General features: G+C 41.8%; 1 protein-coding gene across 2 annotated transcripts; it reads left to right on the top strand.

The window, feature by feature from the left end:
• Nucleotides 1-241: 241 nt before the first annotated feature.
• Nucleotides 242-14,925, top strand: pmp22b (peripheral myelin protein 22b). Of its 2 annotated transcripts, none has more exons than XM_021576249.2 (5): nucleotides 242-415; nucleotides 6,429-6,520; nucleotides 6,738-6,828; nucleotides 11,339-11,479; nucleotides 12,580-14,925. In XM_021576249.2, the coding sequence occupies exons 2-5, from the start codon at nucleotides 6,443-6,445 to the stop codon at nucleotides 12,738-12,740; spliced, it is 471 nt and encodes a 156-aa protein (XP_021431924.1). In that variant the 5' UTR covers nucleotides 242-415; nucleotides 6,429-6,442; the 3' UTR covers nucleotides 12,741-14,925. The 2 variants fall into 2 exon arrangements, with proteins under 2 accessions (XP_021431924.1, XP_021431923.1); XM_021576248.2 differs by lacking the exon at nucleotides 242-415 and adding an exon at nucleotides 5,626-5,783.

Genomic DNA, 14,925 nt, shown 5'->3' with positions numbered 1-14,925 from the left:
TGCTTTCATGCACATGCATACAGTATATGTGCATATGCACGTGTGTTTGTACGTGCATGTGTATACGTTTGAGAGAGACTGCATCTCAATGTCTTTAAATAGCAGGACTTAGCAGTCCATTGTGACACATCTGGGCTGTGTCAGACAGAGGGAGGGAGCGGGGCAGAGCGGGGGCGGGGGGGGCGGTGAGGGTGGGTGGGTGGGAAGCTGTTGAACTAACTCTAAGGGCCAAGAGAATTGAGCACTTCACACTGATGCCAGCCCAGGACACTGGGAGTAACCTAACCCTCGTCTGACCAACACCCAATAGCAGCTTTCCAAGTGGTTATCCTTTGTCCCTGGGTACTCCTGACCTCCAAGGAAGGAATCCCACCTGGAACCTATTGCTTTGCTGTCCGTCAATAGCCAATCCACCGTAAGTATGATGAGTTATTTCCCGGGTAACTACGTATCTTTCTTTTTTTGCTCTCTGCACCTACAAGTAACTGAATGGGCTCTATTTGAACATACATACATAACACAATGGTAGCATCCCCTAGTCGCTTCTTCACGTTGAGACTGGTGTTTTGCGGGTACTATTTAATGAAGCTGCCAGTTGAACACTTGTGAGGCGTCTGTTTCTCAAACTAGACACCCTAATGTATTTGTCCTCTTGCTCACTTGTGCCCCGGGGCCTCCCACTCTTCTTTCTATTCTGGTTAGAGACTGTTTGCACTGTTCTATGAAGGGAGTAGTACACATCGTTGTACGAGATCTTCAGTTTCTTGGCAATTTATCATATGGAACAGCCTTCATTTCTCAGAACAAGTATAGACTGACGTGTTTCAGAAGAAAGTCTTTGTTTCTAGCCATTTTGAGCCTGTAATCGAACCCACAAATGATGAAGCTCCAGATCCTCAACTAGTCTAAAGAAGGCCAGTTTTATTGCTTCATTTATCAGAACAACAGTTTTCAGCTGTGCTAACATAATTGCATCAGAACAACAGTTTTCAGCTGTGCTAACATAATTGCAAAATGGTTTTCTATTGATCAATTAGCCTTTTAAAATGATACACTTGGATTAGCTAACACAACAGGCCATTGGAACACAGGAGTGATGGTTGCTGATAATGGGCCTCTCTACGCCTATGTAGATATTCCATTAAAAATCTGCCGTTTCCAGCTACAATAGTCATTTACAACATTAACAATGTCTACACTGAATTTCTGATCAATTTGATGTTATTTTAATGGACAAAAAAAATGTGCTTTTCTTTCAAAAACAAGGACATTTCTAAGTTTACCCCAAACTTTTGAACGGTAGTGTATCTTTACAAAATAGGTTAACTTGAACCCATTTGCAGTTCTAAGTTATTGCATGGCTTCAATAGCATTCACACTGACATAGGGGCTAGGCCTACTGTAAATTACATTCACACTGACATAGGGGCCTGGCCTACTGTAAATTACATTCACACTGACATAGGGGCCTGGCCTACTGTAAATTACATTCACACTGACATAGGGGCCTGGCCTACTGTAAATTACATTCACACTGACATAGGGGCTAAGCCTACTGTAAATTACATTCACACTGACATAGGGGCCTGGCCTACTGTAAATTACATTCACACTGACATAGGGGCTAAGCCTACTGTAAATTACATTCACACTGACATAGGGGCTAAGCCTACTGTAAATTACATTCACACTGACATAGGGGCCTGGCCTACTGTAAATTACATTCACACTGACATAGGGGCCTGGCCTACTGTAAATTACATTCACACTGACATAGGGGCTAAGCCTACTGTAAATTACATTCACACTGACATAGGGGCTAAGCCTACTGTAAATTACATTCACACTGACATAGGGGCCTGGCCTACTGTAAATTACATTCACACTGACATAGGGGCCTGGCCTACTGTAAATTACATTCACAATGACATAGGGGCCTGGCCTACTGTAAATTACATTATGGCTATGCATGGTTATGCCAAACATTGTCAATAAGCATGATTAAATTCATTATTGATAAGGCCTAATAAGTGAACAAATAATTCTAATCAAATTCTAAACAAAATAACACTTACAGGTACCATCATTTCTCACTGTGGGCATATAATATTAAAACAATATAGACTATTGAGAGTTTTATGCACATCCACACGTTTCACACTAGCCAGACAAAGATCCAATATAAAGAGAAAGGGAGAATGTCCACTCACCGTTATATTGCTCCCAAATAGGCCTGTTTTATGAACATAATCGCAACCATTTTACAGATTAGATAGCATTCCCACATCTCCAAGAAGTTACATTGCAATCACGCCACGGACGTTGTCACCATGAAGGTTAACCATTCTGTTATGTTGTAATAAAATGAAAAAACATAAGCATACAAATAATAATACATGAATCAGTGTAAAATGTATTGATATCATAATATCGCCAGGATAAAAAAGACACGAATTGCTGTTGAACCACCCTTTCTTATAGTAGGCCCAAGGGAGGGCTTGGCTTTTGAACATATAAAACGGAAGACAAGCAATTTTACAGGTTACAGATAACCTTCTCAATACAAAAGTTCAATGGTATTCACCGCGGTTCAATGATATATCTATCATTGCATGATGGGCATGTAGCCTACATCATTTTACGCACGTCCAAAACGGGACTTGCGTGGCTAAAATAAGGTGGATCTGCTTACAATGCATAGATAAAAAGGAAATGCCAGCTCACTGTTTTATTTGATATAAGACTGGTAAATTGCCGAACCTGGCGTTAGGGGTGGGAAATGTTCAGTGCGCAAGGTTTTACATTACGAAATTGCAAACTAATGTGCGTTTGACACAAGCGCCGCCTTATCACCAGCCAAAAATAGAGCCCAATTTCCTCATACTTTTTTTTGCTACAATATGGAATGAGTATTATGTTGTTTGTTTGTCTTGAAGTCGTGATGACATTTGATTACATTTCCTCAAGAATGTGTTCGTAAAATAACACCATATTACCCATATCAAGGATACACTGATAACGACGTGTTTCTCCTTTCCTTCAGGTCTCAGTATTTCTGAAAATGTTAAATTCTCATTTTGATTTAGCTTAGGTATTTTCCCTTAGGCTTTCAAGTGCTTTGATTTTTGACATTAAGAATGAGGTGCTGATTCACTTGGAAAAGGGAAGACAGAGCTCCTACCATATGGTAGTTTGCAGCCATGGATAAGATACAGAAATATAAATAGGCCACAAAATAAGTTTTGTGGCCTATTTCTGAACATATGTCTTCTTTGTAATGCAGAGATAAATCACTGTGTTAGCTAGTTAGTGATGGAGATGCAACATTAGACACAGGTCAGATCCTGACCAGTTGACTGTCTCTTCCAGCTGGGTTGGCTCTGGGCCTCTGCTAAACAGATAGATTAAATGTAACACTCCCCTGCGGTAGGAACGTCCACCCACCAACACACTCACTAACTCTTGTCAGTCTTTTACAAACATTGGCATATATGGGGCTAGGAGGGTGTGCTAGCTTTTCATTTCAAGCAGTAGTGAGCTACTCCTCTAACCTGGTCCCAGATCTGTATGTGCTGTTTGGCAAGGCATTGACTATAGCAGTTGAATATGCTAAATAAACAGATCTGCGGCCAGGCGTGTACTTCTCAGCACCTCTGGGGCAGTATGCTGTCTCTATATCACTGCCAAGAACTGCCATTGTATACCTACTGCTACATAAATACATGGAATAAAGTGTAATAGGTGTCCGAGTCATCTTGATACACATCCACTGTCCTACAAAATGACATTGACTAAATGGAGGAGTTTTGAAATACTCACGTGCTGTTAGGTCAATCAATGAACTGAGTTGAAGCTCTGTGTGTCAGAAGTTTGTTCATTGAAGCACACAGAACGTAATAACATTACATTGTTTGACAATGTTTTACATAAGGGTGGGCAAACATTTCTATTGGGCATCATCCCTTGACAATAAGATACATTAAGATGTGACTGTTTATCTCTCACCGACACTTAACTGATACTTTTTCATTCTGCTGAACTTGCTTTCAGCCAAGACGCCTTCACCATTATCCAGAGAGAGGTTTGAGTGTGTGTGTATATATATATATATATATATATGTCTGCTGACATGGGTTATCTAAGTCCTGTGGGCCTGTAGAGCTGCTCTACTAGCCTACTGAGTGTGTGTTAAGCGTCTGTCTGTCTGTCTGTCTGTGTCTGTCTGTGTCTGTCTCATGCTGTGAGTGTGACATCCACCCAACACACCCTGTATTCAGCATCCAGGGCTAAAACACTATGCTGGAGTATTCTTCCTGATAGGCATAATGACTGACCGTTGAGTGCAGCAGTGTGTGTATCTAATGAGCCTAATCTGGACCACAAAGACCCTTACACTGTATAATTTATAGAATATGTCTTTCACTATGCAGAATTCAGTCTCTTTCACTCAGACTGTAGATTTCAGTCTCTCTCACTGAGTGTGAAGCAGCATTGACTGACAGTTTCTATACAGCAGGTCTCCGTGCTGTAGTGTGCTACAGGTTGTTTACGTTAGAGGGAAAGACATGTCTTAATACTTACAGAGAGAGCTTGGGACGGTTTCTCCAAAGTACTCCTGCTGAATGGAGAATCTCCATTGAAAGTACTTTTCAGTCCAGGACATTGAGTATAATCTGTGTCCAGGAATCAGAGTCCTAAAGTTTTGACTCCTCACTGCCCTTCACACTTAAAAGACGCTGTCTGAATTCCGATCATTGTAATCATTGCAACACCCATGGCTTTATTACCCTGTTATCTGTATCTGTACCTGTAAAAAGGAGTAGAATCCATCCCTTTGGAGGTTGGAACGGCCCTGACACTCCCACACTCCTAGTTGTATGAGTCAGGTCAAACAGAAGATAGAGGATAGCCCCATATCCTGTCTGTGTTCCAAATGGCACCCTAATCCCTACATTGTGCATTACTTTTGACCGAGCCTATGGGCTCCCAGCTGAATGAGTCATATCAAACAGAGGATAGGGGATAGCCCTAGATCCTATCTCTCCTATCCAGCAAGCCTACGTCCCATAGGCGCTGCGGCTGGGGCATACCCACCCGTACACACATGTAGTGTGATGGGGTGAGTCACTCATTGGGCAGACCACACTGGATGCTATGGCTAGTATCCAGCGGGAGGGAGAGGGACTCCCACCCTTGGAACCAACAATGTTTGTGTACCTCATTGCCCAGACAACACTGCAGCAGGATGAATGAATGACTGACTGGAGGGAGACACCTCCCTATTAATTCAGTTTGGAGCACGTCCAACATACCTTATTCTATACAGCATACTGTACATGGTACATCCACCCTGACCCCTCTCAGTTTCAACATGAGAGAAATTATAATGTCTAAGGAATTATATCCAGATAGATGAATAAATGCATGTGTTGTTCATGGTATTCAGGATAAACAAACAATGTGTCATGAAATCACTTATTTTAAAGTACACAAAGTGAGTAACTTACAAGTGGCTTTCCTGCTGCGTAAATACGCACCGCGTCTTCTAAGGATATCAGGAATCCTAGCCGTCGGACACTCCCTGACGTAGCGACGCACGGATGGGCGTTGTTCTTCCATAATGAGATACTTTATAACTGCAGCGCTGCCACTGACGTCAATCTAGCCAGAAGGACTTGTGACCGGTGGACTACAGTTTTTAGACTCTTTGGGAAACTTGCTTTTTGCGATTTTCGGCTGAAAACCATTTTTGTGATATTATAGTCACTCCGCAGTCGCATTAAGTAAGTTGACTTTTCTTCCAATTGTGGTTATTTATTCGCTAGATTAATGCGCATGGAATATGTGGCACGCACGAAGCACCAACACCAAGCGGGCTTTCAGGGGAGCGGCTTGGTTTATTTTTCTAGTACCTATAACACCTATAACGTGGTTGACAGATGTTTGTCTTTATTTTACTTATCGACTATCAGTGGATCGACGTACAATAACCTTTTCCGTTATATTATGTGACTTTGTTTTAATTTTTTTGCTACATAGTTGGAGTAGAATTGTTTGTTTATAATTCATGCGCACTTAATGATAATATGGATGCAACCTAGGTCCAAATGGATCTGCGGTGTTGTGTGAAAGGTGGTCTGTTCTTAGCTAGACTGCCTTTTTTTTATACATTTTTAGTAAGGACAGGCTACACTAAAAATTGTGTAGTTAGTATGCACATATCTTCAGCTTATTACAAGTTGAATATAAGGAGGCCATTAACATTGTCTTTTTTAGAACTCTGCTGATAAAGTTTTTTGGAGTAGGCGCTGTTCTGAGTTCAGAACGGGTACTGCAAATCCTGCAGTGACACACCCATGTCCCAGTCCCACAGAACTGGAGAGCGACTGAGACATTCACAAACTAACGGTGTCCCTTTTACCATTTAGCTTCTTCTGGCAAGATGCTGCTCCTTCTACTGGGAATTGTCATCCTGCACGCCGCAGCCCTAGTCCTCCTGTTTGTGTCAACAATTGTCAGCGTAAGTAAACCATCGCTATCAATGAATGATCTGATAAAGCAATGTATTACTGATATCTCATTTCTGGTAATCATTCCAAACAGAGAGAAATGTTTTATACATATAAAAATCAGTAGTTTGTTTTAAAGCATTGACATCTCTGCTATCTGTAAAGGTGTTTTCTATCAGGCTGCAGTGTTCTCTTGTTAATAGCAATACTGTGTTGTTTATCCTCTAGGCCTGGACAACAGGGTCCACTAGCAGCTCAGACCTCTGGAATAACTGCTCTACAATCAATGGATACCACTGTGACCCAGCCGACACTGGAGGTAGGATGCAGTACAGACTGACTTTGTACATCTGATGCTGTGGCTTGTTATGTTTTTTTCATTCTGCATGATGCTGATGATGCCTCCTCTTGTCCAATAGTAAACTTATTTTGAAAGGATATACTGTAGACATGTATTTCTTGACCCTGTAAATTGAGTAGTCTGTTTGTGCATTCAATTCTTCTGAGGTGTGTCTTGAGAATAAGTTTTAAGTACTGTTGGTTGACTGAAAGATCAGTAGACAGTAAGACATGGGAAGACCTGAACTGTGATTAACTATAACTGGCTTAAGCCCACCCATTCACTCTCTAGTTTACCGTGCCCCTGAAGGGCGTGTCAGGCGCCACTGTGACTCTACTGCCATCAAGGGGTGAGGATGTGAACCTAGAGTTTGCACTGTTCATAGGCCTCCTCTGTATAAATAGTCATGGTGTGATGTCCATATTCAGGCTGCATGTTTGGGAGGCTATAGTGGTGGGATGAAGGTTTAGGGTGGGACTTTGTAGGAAAAATCAAGTGTTAGATCTGGGGAGGTGTGTGTGGCAGACAGGGAGGCCTTGGACCACCCCATGTAGGACATAGTGTGCTGACAACCCTGGTCACGCCCATGTATCAGATTGTGTGTACAGCGAGATCATTAACAAAACGAGAGATCTAGCAGCCGTGATTGTCTGAGACATATTTAGACCAAAGCCAACAGTGGTTGGAGGGTAAGACTGCAAAAAGATTGCAACTAGACCATATTAAACGAAGTTATGAATGTGCATTACATGACAAAGTATGTGGACACCTGTTTGTCTAAGATCTCATTCCAAAATCATGGGAATTAATATGCTGTATGGACCTTGCTTTGTGCATTGTCATGAAATGGCAAAGGGCCTTCCCCAAACTGTTGCCACAAAGTTGGAAGCTCAGAATTGACTAGAATGTCATTGTATGCTGCAGCTTTACGATTTCCCTTCATTGGAACGAAGGGGCCTAGCCCGAACCATGAAAAACAGCCCCAGACCATTATTCCTCCTCCACCAAACTTTGCAGTTGGCACAATGCATTCGGGTAGGTAGTGTTCTCCTGGCATCCACCAAACCCAGATTTGTCTGTCGGACTGCCAGATGGTGAAGCGTGATTCATCACTCCAGAGAACATGTTTCCACTGCTCCAGAGTCCAATGATGGCGAGCTGATGCTTGGCATGGTGATCTTAGGCTTGTGTGCGCGGCTGTTCAGCCATGGAAACTCATTTCATAAAGCTCCCGACGAACAATTCTTGTGCTGACGTTGCTTCCAGAGGCAGTTTGGAACTCGATAGTAAGTGTTGCAACTGAGGACAGAAGATTTTTACACACTACGTGTAATAACAGCACTTACATTTGACTGGGTCCGCTCTAGTAGGGCAGAAATATTCCTGTGCCACTTTGAAAGTCACTGAGCTCTTCAGTAAGGACATGACTGACAATGTTTTCCTATGGAGATTGCACGGTTGTGTGCTCGATTTTTATACACCCGTCAGCAACAGGTGTGGCTGAAATAGCCAAATCCACTAATTTGAAGAGGTGTCCTCATACACACAAGTATTTGCAATAGAATATCTTACAATTTCCAGAAATTCTAGAGGCACTGTAATACTATAGAACTTGTGTTCAATTGCCTTAGAGACCCAGTACAACAGTGCTAACTGCAGTAGCCTCGAGCCCATCAGGCCGTAGCTAGCTGCCTGGTGATGTCATGTGTCTAGAATGTGCGGGTGGGTCTTGGGCCCCGGTGTGTGTTGTCAATGAGACAGGCAGTAGAGCCAACAGCAGGCTGAAGCCAACATGCTCACTTTTTCTCTCTCTCTCTCTCCTCCTCTGCCAGGTGGATTCATGGAACAGCTTGTTTGTTTGATTTGCCTTCATTACACCACTGATTGACGCACTGTGTTTGTATAAGGAGGCACGTGTGTTTGTGTTCTGTGAGGAGGGAGGGATCGAGGGGAAGATAGTGGAGTCTGTACTCAAGTGCACGGGGCCCGGCCCAGTCAATCAGTAGTGCTCAAAGGCCCCTGGAGTGCTTTACTGAGAAATCCGTACAGCTGGCATGCCTGAGCTGGGAGAGATAAACATGAGGACAGAGCATACTGAGTAACATGAGGCTCAGTATACTGAGAGGGCGGGCTGGTGGTGGCGGCACGAGCGAAGGTCACACCCACTGGGTGGCCTTTTATTTTTAATTTTGCTATTAGGAGTTAAGTTATGTAGTTATGCGTAGTTTATATTCCACATGGGGATTGGTTTGTTTTGTCCATCTTGTTTGTACTTGACCTGCCTTTGCCCCTGAAATGGGAATCCAGTCTTAGTTTGTATGACAAATTAGAGTTGAGCAAAGTCCACACTAGGGATGCGCCTTACTGTATGTTAGTTATTACATGTCATGGACACACAACAGCTGGTATGATCTCTACTGTAGCTACAAGCTGGCACATTAATATTTTATATGAAGCTTCGATAGTCAGGACTCAACAAAACCAGAACAACTCTTAATTTTCCTGTTTTTGACTTTTCTGTAAAATCTTTGTCTGTATTTTTTGTCTATTTTTCTATACATTCTAGAGTAGAGACTCCAGTATAACATATTGTTGTACAGGTATACCCATGGCGCATATAATGGCAATACCTGTAGACACAAGCACAACGAGCGTTATTACGGTAGATATTCTGGCCCCAGAGGACCACATCTCACACCAGAAAATCCCCCATGCCACAACATCACAGCCTTCTGGTACCAGACAGGCAGCCCTGAAGAGAACATGTCTGTTTATCAACAGTATCGATGGAGATATTTATAGAACCCTAATATAGAGCAGAACAACCAAGGATAATGTAACCTATCATGTTTAGGCCTATACATGGAGTTATTGCATGTCATTACATATACATTCCAGTATTCTCGTTATGAGAGCTGTTTGTATTGGTTTTGTGTAATGCTTTCGTGGATATAAATAGTGTTTGTCATATTGCTGTACAGTGGATGGGTTCGATAATAGTGTTGTTGGCAATTTCCTCTGCCATATCTCCTATCTAGTGTGCTCTGCTCTGGGGTGAGTGCAGCATGGGGACAGACATAATTGTCATTCTGGGTAACCTGACTCTTTGATGGCCTCATCGAATCCATTAAACCCTGTTGTCATTTCCCCAAACCTCTCCTGAAAAGATGTATTAGTTTCCTGGAAAACTACAGGTGCATCATGGGAGATCTACCAATGATGTCAACTGAAGAAACTTATGAATTAGTAATGTGTTTGCAGACTGAGTACTTTTGCTGGTGATGTTTGTTTGTGTAGTCACGCAAGGTCGCCACAAAGCCAACTGTCTCCTTACTTCAACATTATTTACACATCTACTTCTTAGCTGCCGTCATTCATTCAGGTTTCTTAACCAATTTAGTGATGCTAAAGCAGTCTGAGCAGGGCCTCAAACCATTGGCTTTGTGATTTAATTAAATACCTGTAAAAACAAGCATGCACTGTAAGTTTTGTACCTGACAGACTCAAATTCTGAGACATGCAGGATGCATGGTATATACTGAGACTGGAACCTTCTCTTCCTACTTGACTAAGGTCCAGTGTCTTTAGTATCCTATGGGAGCATGCAGATCTGTTTGGCTCTGTAGAACAAAAACAAATTGTGGTGGGGGGGGGGGGTAGCGTTAGCCACCAAAAGAGGACTGTAGCAGACGCAGCTAAACATGAGATGAGAGAGATGTGTGAGGAACGGCTTCAGATAGAGGGATAGCTGGCTTAGGAAACCTGAGAGTGGATGCAGGTTGCATGCATGACCCTCAGACAAGAAATAGACCCCCTTGGAAGTCCAGGCATTCCAGACGTAGATGGTGCTGTGGTTGTAGCGCTAACACACAGATTGGTGGGGGCAACAACCACAGCACTAACACACAGATTGGTGGGGGCAACGTCTCAAAGTCCCTGGCTGTCAATACAGGTTACTAGAATGGGTTAACAGGGCTTTCTGTACTGTAGTAAGCTGGCCTTGGAGCAGTGGTCGGTAGCCAGAGGATCAATATGTAACACAAAGTGTTAGGGGCCTGTGTGTATTACTGAGTATGCTACAATGCTTTCAGGAACAGAATATCTATGTAGGTACCATTATTGTAAATCCATTAAGGATTCCAGGTAACTAAACAAGACTCTGGCCAGACCAATATTTAGCTGATTTAACAATTTGAGTTTCATTCTCATTAAAAGTGGTTGCTTTAGTGTGGCGACCTCGGCATGATTAGTTTACCATGTTGTGTATAAAAAGTGAAGTTGATTTCTAGAAGTGAGTCTTATGGGTCTATGTACTGTATAGCCATGTATCCTGTGTGGTCCTCTGTAGCTCAGTTGGTACAGCATGTCTCTTGCAACACCAGGATAGTGGGTTTGGGACCAACCATAATAAGAAAATTGGATAGAATCATCTGCTAAATGGCATATTATTTTCTATAATTGACTGACAAGCTCCCTCTCTTCCCTACAGAGTGGATCCAGGCAGTGCAGGCCCTGATGATCCTGTCCATCATCTTCAGCTTCATCTCTCTCTTCCTGTTCTTCTGTCAGCTCTTCACCCTCCAGAAGGGAGGACGCTTCTTTGTCACTGGAGTCTTCCAGATCCTCGCCAGTGAGTAGCCATTTTTGTCATCCAGGAAAACAAAACTGAAACGGACACATTCAGAAGTTTACACTACACTCTTCGAAGTATATGTGCCTGGAAGAACCTTTTGGGTTGCCACACCTGCGGAACCTTTCCACTTGAAACATATTCCTCAAGCAACCCCTCTGAAAAGGTTATTTGAGGAACCCATGTGTAAATGTTCAAACCAGAACCTTTATGTGATTAGAGGGGTTCAATTTTTAACCTTTTATTGTAGAGGTGACAGCCTATCAGATTGAGGTGAGGCTTATTGGAGGCATAGCTTTCAGATAATTATTTTTGTTCACACTTTAGCATAAATGTCACTCCTGTTCAAATTTGTACACCGCAAATCAAAATGTTCCCCGATCATATTAGAATATGTCATATGCATTCATCATTGCTGATTACATATAGTGGTAACTATTTGAACTTTGGAATTTGTATATGCTCTTGAAGGACTCAAACTCCTCTGTTAGCTTGATTGAAACTACAGAACCATCAGTGTTCAACCTTAGCATGCAATGACAATAGAACAGATGAGCTGGAATGACATTTACTCTTAACGGGTGACTAAGATATATTTTACAGCCACACCTCTACTCCAGGGTCCCTCCATGAACCCGTTGCTACAATAGGGGTTTATCCATTGTTTATTGTGTTCCGTGCCCTTTGGCTATGGATAGACACTTCTTCTAGTCTATTGTGTCAAAGGGCTGCCAATGTCAAACCTCCCAGGTTGGCACTGTAGACTGTGCCAGTGGGCACAGAGACGATCACACAAGTGGAAATGTCAAGACCGGCAATGTAGGGGGTGAACAACAAAACATCAACAAAGAGACAATGCCATGATATGCCAGTTCACAGTGGGCTGGGGAACTTGGAAGTAGACTAAGGTTCTAGATGAGGAAGTGAGAGGCCTGTTTATGGTTAAATAGCCACCATCTCCCCCAATGCTGCCCAGCAGGGTTCATAGTAGGACACATTAAATAAAGCACAGATTGTGATGACATGACACACAATTTGATCTTCAGGTTCAAATGGAATTGACTGTATTGTATGTAAACATTTCCTCTCATCCTTTCCAGGTCTGTTTGTGATGAGTGGAGCAGTGATCTACACAGTGATGAGTCCGAACTGGGTGCCAGTATCAGAGGCCTTCGGTTGGGCTTATATCCTGGCCTGGGTGGCCTTCCCTCTGGCCCTGATCAGCGGACTCATCTACGTCATCTTGAGAAAACGGGAATGAGGCCCATGTCCCCTAACCTCCACCCCGCCCTCAGCATTAACAATCACCCTAGGAGACTAAACTCAAAAGCCTGAGGACCTGTATACCTCACTGGGTCACAAGGCTGCTTCACCTAGGTCTGCACCGCACCCTAGGGGTAACACCAAAAACACAACCACCAAAAATGACATAATGAAACAACCAATACTGTCAAATGTATATACTGTAGTATCTATGGTTTAAAACCTATTTATAACACATTTTACGTGTATGTACATAGTATTGTCGTGTTGCTCCGTTGACAAAAATATTGGTATGAGCTTCATTTTAGCTGATAAAGTGCCTAAATATTTGTTTGTAATTATGAAATAATTAGATGCTGTTTGTTTCTCTATGTAACCCACCAAAAAATTAAGAATAAAAAAGTTTTGAACTATTTTAACCAAAGTGCATGTATAAAATATAGAGCTAGAAAGAATGTGTAACTGAGCTTGCTTTACAAAAACTAAAAGTGGTAACATCCAAATGATGGTGGTTAAAGGGATTCTCCAGTACTTTTTTATACTTTTTAGCCAGTAGTTTTAAAAGTAGAGCTCACGATCCAAAAGTGGCCCCCGAAAATTGCGTACTACGACACGTGCCCAATGTCACTGCTTCCGCTCATGCTCTGCTGTGTGCGCATCATGTGCCTCTTCCTAGTTTTCACAAATATGGTGAGGAGCTGAAGCTCATTGGTTGAACTCAAATTGCTAGGGGGCTGGCTCAAATGGGATAAATTCTAGGAAAAATGGCGACGCACAGCTTCAAGAAAAAGTTGCTTTCAAACTAGGGATTTCGTGGCTAATTGAGGTAAGACAGTAATTCTGAACTACACATTGACACATCCAGCCCAACGCGGGTGTTTTAAAACAAATAGGAGCATGTCTTTAACCATTCAAATGTTGGTTTGGTTATTTCTGTTTGTAAAATGTTTCAACATTATTTTTTCTATTTTTATTTTCAACAAAGATGGTGCTATGTATTTACCATTCCTATTACTGATAGCCATTTTGCAATCATTTACAGTCAAATGACTTGACTTATGCCATGACGTAACTAGGACGTAACTAGGACATCAGGATGAGAAGTAGACTCCATTGTAATGTCCATGTGCCTAACTGCTTATGTGTATAGAGAAGGCAATTCCATTTTGATCTGTCTAAATCAAAGCTTTGAAACGATCAGCTTTGATTGTTCGGCAACAAGGCGTTTGAGTGATGTAGCATTAGTTTATTTTGTTGGAATGCCATTTGGAATGTCAGTATTAGAAGATCCTGCCAATGTTCCTTTTGCATTACTTAAACTGTGTTAGACAAGTTCAAGGATGGAGAATGTGAGCTAAATGAAATTCACGATGACTAAGATCTGTGTCTTTTCTCTCTTTGTTGTAAGGCCATGCCATGTTGATTTGTTGTGTTTGTGTTTTATAGCATATGTACGACCAGTAAACACACTAGAACCTTTCTCCTGGACAGAGTACTGTAACAACTAGTAGGGCATTGTAGCCAGATCCAAATTGATTTAAAGTTTTTATATCTAACATTTTATAGAGCTATTTCAATATTAATGGTAAGCTCTGAGGCAGCCTACTCAAACCTGACCGAGGTAGAATAGAGGACATTACTTTTAGTATTAGCTTTGTCATGTGGGAGAAAATGGACAGTGAGGTTTGCAGTTTGTTCTGTTTGCATACAAATGTTCTGTTTCACATACTTGAAGTTTGACTAGCTGCAGTCTCTGCTACCCTGAAGAACGCAATTTCTTTTTTTGGGAAAACATTGTTTAATATCACGTTAATATATCTATGACTATCTAGTATGCAGACTGATTCAATAAAAAACAACCAAATTGGAAACAGCTCCTACCTACGGGGATTTCTATATATATTTCAGTACTCATACTGTATGTTGTGTATTCTTCCTCATCACAGAATAAAACTAACACTAACCCCATTAGACCTTTATCCAATACATTGCATAATGTTGAACTCTATAACCATTTAGCCAAATACAATGTTAATAGCTATTGTCTGCCTTGAAGTTATGGTAAACTACTGAAGTGAAAGGTGCAGTACATGAAAGAGTGTAAAGTGGAATCCCTGCAAATGTTAACTGTATCTGGTTGGTCTTAGATAACTGTGTGCTATTAAAGAGAATGCAAATTCTGA

Source organism: Oncorhynchus mykiss, chromosome 20 (assembly GCF_013265735.2).
Source record: "Oncorhynchus mykiss isolate Arlee chromosome 20, USDA_OmykA_1.1, whole genome shotgun sequence".
NCBI lineage: Eukaryota > Metazoa > Chordata > Actinopteri > Salmoniformes > Salmonidae > Oncorhynchus > Oncorhynchus mykiss.
Note: the sequence above shows the minus strand (reverse complement) of the source record. Positions and strands in the feature narration are given on the sequence as shown.

Coding starts and splice junctions, on each gene's coding strand:
- pmp22b (XM_021576249.2), top strand. CDS start 6,443: ATGCTGCTCCTTCTACTGGGAATTGTCATCCTGCACGCCGCAGCCCTA. Junction 6,521..6,737: donor TTGTGTCAACAATTGTCAGC/GTAAGTAAACCA, acceptor TTTATCCTCTAG/GCCTGGACAACAGGGTCCAC. Junction 11,480..12,579: donor AGTCTTCCAGATCCTCGCCA/GTGAGTAGCCAT, acceptor CATCCTTTCCAG/GTCTGTTTGTGATGAGTGGA.